Source organism: Neoarius graeffei, chromosome 16 (assembly GCF_027579695.1).
Source record: "Neoarius graeffei isolate fNeoGra1 chromosome 16, fNeoGra1.pri, whole genome shotgun sequence".
NCBI classification, from domain to species: Eukaryota; Metazoa; Chordata; class Actinopteri; order Siluriformes; family Ariidae; genus Neoarius; species Neoarius graeffei.
The window spans coordinates 13,849,127-13,856,713 of NC_083584.1; the positions used below are offsets into that span (position 1 = coordinate 13,849,127).

A 7,587-nucleotide genomic window follows, 5' to 3' on the forward strand; every position below is an offset into this window, starting at 1 on the left:
TTGTACATCTATTCACCCATGGTTTGCTAGGGAAGATCTCCATTTCTTTACCCTACAGGAGATCATCATATCTCCACAGAAAGCCTTTCCCAAAGTTGAAAACCGAAAGTCAATTTGGTTCTTTGCAAGAGCTACAGCATTTATTTCAGTGGTTAAGCCATGCATTGTACCTTTTTATAAATAATACAAAAAAAAAGCCAAAGTCAAGTCAGAACAAAAGCAGTTTATTACGAGCATCAGAAGCGCCAACAATGACAAATTTGGACCGTAAAAGCATCAAAGAAGCAAGAACAAAAAGATCCCTAAGAGCATCAAAGAAGCAAAAAAAAAAAACACCCGGGTTAAAACGTAAGAACAAAGCGTGCTAAAAAGAACTCGCCAAGACAGCGGCAGCAAATGTCCATGACCGAACAACAGTGGACAAGCCCCAAAGTCCTTTGCCAGCCTCAGCCTTCAGTGTCCTCATCATGTTCAAAGAGTTCCTCCAGACTCAATTCCTCCTGGTCGCCTTGTGCGGCGGGCGACTGAACGGGCTCAGCCGAGCGCGCACTCACGAAACCCAGAACCAAGCCCTCTCCGTTCGTGGTCACCTCAAGCTCGCCCTGACCGATCACGTGCTCCTCCAGCACCATGCCGTCGTGAGCCGAGGCGGAGAGGAAGTTATCCCGCACGTAGTTGAAGATGGCAGAGTTCGTGAAGTTGCCGGACAGCTCCACGCCATCGTCCCCCATGACTATCAGAACGCTGGCATAAGTGAACGTGTAGGCGTTAGTCTGTTGGAGAATTTTGCAGCGCTCGCACCAGTGTGTGGTGCTCCTAGTGGCCAAGCCGTCCTGGCTGGCATGGCACCTACAGCACCGAGGATTCGCCACGATCTGCACGCCAGTGACCTCCCCTCGGACTGTCTGCTTCACACCGGCAGACAGTGGCTCCATCGACGACGGCTGGCCGACCTCGGCTATTTCCGAAATAGCAGTGGAGGGAGTGGTGGTAAGAACTGTGAGGTCGCCCTGCTTCCTGGTGGCCAGTGCGTCGAACTGGTATGACCTGCCCTCTTGTACAGACACTACCTGGGCCCCCCACACACTCGGCGAAGTCTGGCCTGTGGGGTCGCACACCGCAAACTCCTTCACCTCCATCGGCACGCCGTTCAAGGGCACGATCCGACAACCAAGGGCCTGCACAATTTTCACGTCCAACCGGTTGACCTGCGAAAACATGAGCACAAACAACGTACGTAATTCCACAGTGTGGAGACAAATAAAGGAGACAAGGCTAGTATTCCAGTGTGTTTTGGCACCCATAAATATATAGGTGAAAGTGTTTTTCAGTATGGAGACAGTTTCAGTGGGGAGAGGAGAGAATTCCAGTGTTTTCGGCCCAAACGGCTTCTCATACAGATCCACTCCTGCAGTCGCTCTTGTGTAACAGAGCAATGTTCAGAGCAGTCGTCGTCACAAAAATGGACATGCTTGCCTGTTAAGCAGGCTGCTGCCACTGTGGGTTTTTTGGTGTATTTTCCTCTTTTGCATAATTTAACCTGATTAGGAAATATTGCTCCGTTACACACCGTACAAACATATGTTGGTCCACGACGAATTGTCTCGCGAAATGCTGTGATGGCGGCTTCCATCACAGGGTTAATCACGGCCTGCGAATGGCGGGGGTTGTGGGACACTATCTTCCTATATTTTATTTTGACCCTTAATGCTCTTTGCATCTTGTTAAAGATGCAAAAAGTAGCATTTGTGGACAGTTTGGTTACTCTGTGCTGGCTACAGCGTAACCTAAACTCAGGATCACTGTCGTACCTAGCATTGAAATGCTCCTTTTTCTTTTGCCTAAAGCTCTGGTTGGATATGTACTTAGTCATCATATATAGGGCTGTAACAATATGCATATTGAAATCGCGATACGCAGAGCCACGATCCGTGTCGAGATACAAGAAGGCAGAATCGCGGTACACCCTTTTAAACTTCTCCTCAGCCCAAAAACAGAGGTGCTTCCAAACTTCAATTTATGAATACTTTTTATTTAAATTACATTTTCATCTCATCTCTAGCTGCTTTATCCTTCTACAGGGTCGCAGGCAAGCTGGAGCCTATCCCAGCTGACTACGGGCGAAAGGCGGGGTACACCCTGGACAAGTCGCCAGGTCATCACAGGGCTGACACATAGACACAGACAACCATTCACACTCACATTCACACCTACGGTCAATTTAGAGTCACCAGGTAACCTAACCTGCATGTCTTTGGACTGTGGGGGAAACCGGAGCACCCGGAGGAAACCCACACGGACACGGGGAGAACATGCAAACTCCACACAGAAAGGCCCTCGCCGGCCCCGGGGCTCGAACCCAGGACCTTCTTGCTGTGAGGCGACAGCGCTAACCACTAAACCACTGTGCCGCCCCTAAATTACATTTTAAACTTACTTAAATTACTTTTTATTTTTTTATATCTATTAGTAAGTCGTTTTGTCACCGACCTGCGACAATCTTCTGTGAGTCATGCAACGTCCACACTCGCCACTGGCAACCATATGGCGTCCTTGGCCACCAGAGCATTCGTTTCTTTTAAGCGGTCGCTATTCTGGTTGCGACGCGGGGAGCGAATCTGTAAACAAGCAGCTCATTGGCTGGCTTGGTGTGCCACAAGCCAATCACAATCACTGACAAAGCTGCCTTGACCCGAAAGGCATGCAGTGTTGCCAGATTGGGCAGTTTTAGGTGCTTTTTGGCGGGTTTTGAACATATTTTGGGGTGGAAAACGTCAGCAGTATCTGGCAACACTGAAGGCATTTCTGCTTGGGCGTTAGCGGCAGTTGCGCAGAAGCCTTCTGTGGTAGTTACTTTGACACGCGAGCAATGTTTCACTATTAAAAATACCGTAATTTCCATCTGTTTTCCACGATCACAGAAAATCAATGGCCCTATGAGAGTGAGACAGTGAGAGAGCCACCCCTATGCCCCCCCCCCCCCCCCCCCCAAAAAAAAAAAAATCTTAACGGATTTACATGATTTGGAAAAATGACTTTCAGAACCGAAAAAAACAGCTTCCAGCTCAACAGTATGATTTTGAGAAATAAAACAATCTTTGGATATACATTTGTTCATTTTTGCATACATATTACTCATTCTCTGCAGTGGTCTGAATTATTTGTTATTAAATAGTTAATGTAAGTAAGTAAATGTTAAGTCAAATTTACTACTTGAAAAAAACATATTTAAAAAAAAAATCGTGGGTGTATCGAATTGTGGGTCAAAAATCGTGATACGAATCGAATCGTGAGTTGGGTGTATCATTACAGCCCTAATATACATTTTCTGTCTACTCTGAAAAGCAGGATCCACTTTATACTTGTCTTTTAATGTACTTTTTTTGTCTACTCTGAAAAGCAGGATCCACCTTATACTTCTAACTTTTTTTTGTTCATTTTGCTCTGGAAATCTAGATCTTTCTTGTACCTATTTGTAAAACATTTTATTTGTCTGCTCTGGAATGCGGGATCTTCCTTAGCATGGTTTTCCCCAAAGCATTTTAGTGTATCGGGCCTGATGCACTCTAAAAAATGACACATTGTCTGAACTTAAACAATTGAGGTAACAATTTGCATCGGTCTTTTTAAGTATTCCCAACAAAGCAATTATTCAGTTCCACTGACTCTTTTTTTTTTTTTTAAAGTATGCTAAACTTAATTTCAGTTGACTTCTAAAAGCTTAGGTAGGTTGCACAAACTTAATTTTCCAAGTGCCAACTCAATTTAAGTACACTAAACCTAATATCAGGTGGGTTCTAAAAGCTTAAGCATATTGAACAAACTTGATTTCCCGAACAATGTTTTTGTATATTCTGTAGTTAAATTGTTTCGAGTAATTCTAACAAACTCGATTTAATAATTTAATCCAATTTAAATGCTTATTTCTTATTTTTTAATTATGTTTAAATAAAATACCATTTAACCCGAAGAACGGTGTGGACTCCCTTTATGTTGTGCTTATTTTGAGTCAAGTAGGCACGACATATGGGGGCTCGTCCAAACCTTTGATAGTGAATTGGATTTTGGCATTTGTAAACTTCCTGTGTTTGTGGGGAGTTTCACATCGTTTGGAAGGTTCGGGGTTAAATATTGTAGTTGTTTTGGTAAACTTCCTCATTTTGATAATACTTTTTGGAATATTGTTTTGGAAATTTGGAGCCTTCTGGCCTATTATTTTGATTGTTTGGAGTGGCAAGTGTGTTTGTGCTTGCGCTGCGGGGTGGCATATCGCGGAGCCTGCATTTTCCCCAATTAGAACGCGCTGCGTTGGGTTTAGGCTGCTGTGTCACTGAAGCCTGGGTGAGGGCACCGCCTTGGAAATCCGGCTGAATTGGCATCTGTCGGGACAGTACGGGTCCAACGGTATTGGTGAGTAAATGATCCTTGCTCTGGGGCCCAGTGTGAAGACAGGTCAGTTTAGTGGGGGTAAATGTTTAGGGGGAATCTCCGCTGCTGTCTCGTAGCGCGAGTGGCATTCTAATTTGCCAAAATAATTTGGATTTGATTGTTTGGATATTGGATTTGTTTGAGGAAGTGTTTTGTTTGTTTGAGCCAGGGTTAGCATTTGTTTGATGGCACGCGCTGGTGCCTATTTGTGGCCAGTTTGAATATTGTATTGGTGACTTGGATTTGTTGCAACAAAATGAGTAATCTTGAAGCGTTTTTTAAAGCTCCTTCGGAGGCATTGTTCCTCATGCTCACCAAGGATCAATTATATAGTGTTGCTGACCACTGTGAAATCGATATGGCGTTGCCGAAGACCGCATTAAAAGAGGACTTGGTTTTTTTTTTATTCGGGGGATGTTGATTAAGAAGCAGGTGTTGCCTGCCGAGGGGCGGGAGCACGGTCATAAAGGGGAATTGGGCTTTGATGCGAAGCCAACTTTGCCGGCTGCGCACTCAGACGGTGACCTCGCTGTTGTATGAGCAGCAAGTGGAGTTATTAAAATTACAACATGAACTGAAAATGCAGCAAATTAAATTAGTAATGCAAGAAAAGGACAGGGAACACGAGTTGGAGATGCATAAACTCAAATGCAGAGCAGCAACGCGAGTTTGAGCACGCTAAATTACAGCTGGCGGCTGAGGGGAACCTCGGCAGCTCTACGCCAACGTCGAACAGCTTGGCCAATATGGTAAAGTTCCTACCTAAGTTTAACGAGTGTGACCCAGATGTCTTTTTCTCATTGTTTGAAAATATTGCATCTGAACAGCACTGGAGTGATGAGGAGAAAACTTTGTTACAGACATCTTTAATTGGTCGCGGACAGCAGGCATTTGTGGCTCGACCTTCTTCGGAACGAAAGGTGTACAAAACTGTTAAAGCGGCTGTGTTAAAGTGTTATGAGTTGATTCCTGAAGCGTACAGACAGCGTTTTCGTTCGTGGAAAAAAAAACTGACAAGCAAACGTATGCAGAATGGGTCAGGGATTTAACCAGTTACTTCCAACGTTGGCTTACAGCCGAAAGCGTTAATACTTTTGAAAAGCTTTGTGACCTTTTGGTATTGGAGCAGTTTCAAAGCACACTGCCTGATCGTATAGCCACTTATCTTAACGAACAGAAGGTTAAGACACCATCTGATGATGCTGTCCTCGCCGATAATTTCTCGCTCGCTCACAAAATTCCATCGCGTGTTTCTAATTTGGGTTTTGACACTTGCAAGGACCATCGTCCTGGCAGTGGTAGCACGAATACTTCTGTTAATTCCAACACCAATTCCGTGCATTTCAAACCTTTTAGGTTTGATCCTAAAAAAAGATTGCAGTTATTGTTTTGGTAAAAACCACTGGAAGGCAAATTGCCCCATTGTATTGCATAAAATAAAGAATGACGGAGGCAAGGTTGGCCTCTGTGCTTCCTCTACTCCTGCTGTGCGATCAAAGGGTAACTCCAAAAATGTTCCAGTGAAAATGTGTATCAGTGCTCAGTGTACAGTGTCAGTTGATCACACAGTAGCTGTGCAGTGTGAATTTACCCAAGATGTGCCCTTTAATGCTTTATTTTTCTGGCGGTGAGCGCGAGAACATACAGGGACAAAAATGGTGCCTGGGGGGAGAAAAAAAAAGGCAGCACGCGGAGAAAGAACATTCAGCTGATATTAGCCAGCTAGCTAGTTAGCAAAGCTCGCGCGGGAGTACCGACAAATAACCTGAAGAACTCCACAGCTCCTCATTTATGAAACGCGTTTAGTGAGTGGAATATTTGACCGTTGTTTAGCGTAGCTTTGTTGTTTTTATCAGGTTGTGTTATGATAATATTGGCGCCAAGCGTTAGCGCGATAGCCTAGCCGGTGGTGTCTCTGCAGCACCGCAAGTTATTTCTCTGACCCAAACATGGCCGCCGGGAAATACATTTACAAAAAAAAAAAAAGTGTGGTAAATCACACCATTTTCACCCACTAGTGCACGATTTAGAGTTCTAGAGAAAAATATTTAAAATCCAAAATGGATCCCACTCACCTTCTTTGATGCAGTCTGCGCCAGGAGTCTGAGGAGAAATCTGAAAAGATGTTGCGATAGTAACTCCTGCTTGTCCTCTGAAGGAGTAAAGGGCGCGCGCAAAACAAACCAATCAACGCAATGCATTAAGAAAGTTATTGTATTTAATTATGCTGAGGGGGGAAAAACTATCAGCATTAATATCTGAGCAGGACTGGATGTGTATTAAAATGATACAGTCAAAAAATACAAAATCTATACGAGGGGTGACTGATCAGCTTTGAGCCTCACCCAGAAAACAGTGAGATTAGAAAATTAAATTAAATTTAGTCCACATAATCTGCTAAATAGCATTACGGTGCTACCCGAGTTTCAGTCATCGCTTTATTCATCTTTGATATATACGACGAGTCAAAGACTCCTAACAAATACATTCAAACTAATAAAAGCTCTAAATTAAAAATATATTAAACAAACAAACCCAGGGCTCTCGAGTGTCCCGCATTGAGCGTGACGGTCACTCTTTTCGGTCTTTTGTCGCGCTCTCCCGCCACACATGGTGTTTCTCACGCTGAAAAATAACTTCTAATCTGCTGCTGCACCCAACACTTCTCGCGGGCTCTCACCATGGAACAAGCGCGTCTCCGCTGTCGGTCTAAATCGAGCCTGTAACTTGCCAGCCAATCAAAAAAGAAAGGGGCTACACAATAGCCAATCAGAAAATAGCATTGTAGTATCTGGGTAAGATGTAACGCAGCAACCAATGATAAAAGCTCGTTCGCGTGATTCTGCTCCAACCAGCTTACAGTTTGGACCTAGACCCAGCCAGAACCCAGGAGCTCCGAGCATCACTGCAAGCACAGTCAGTTATCTCCTGTGTTCATGTTACAACAGATTCACAACTTGTTTGACACACAGTGACAACTTCACTGCTGTTTAGGAATGTTGCCCAGATAATTAACATTTTTCCCAATGCTGAGTGTCTGTAGCCTTAACTTAGCCAACAGTTTTACAGCCTGTTCACTGACAAGACCTGTTCAGAACAAGTAGTCTAGGCCTAGTCATATTTCGTTATCACAGGATGACTGACATATTCTCACATTAT

The 7,587-nt window shown here is 44.1% G+C and overlaps 1 protein-coding gene across 1 annotated transcript; it reads right to left on the reverse strand.

The window, feature by feature from the left end:
- Positions 1-208: 208 nt before the first annotated feature.
- LOC132900440 (uncharacterized) lies at positions 209-7,047 on the reverse strand. The gene is made up of 3 exons (XM_060942533.1): positions 6,964-7,047; positions 6,504-6,580; positions 209-1,208 (listed from the first exon to the last, which is right to left on the reverse strand). The coding sequence occupies exon 3, from the start codon at positions 1,137-1,139 to the stop codon at positions 447-449; it is 693 nt and encodes a 230-aa protein (XP_060798516.1). The 5' UTR covers positions 1,140-1,208; positions 6,504-6,580; positions 6,964-7,047; the 3' UTR covers positions 209-446.
- Between the last annotated feature and the right edge of the window lie 540 nt (positions 7,048-7,587).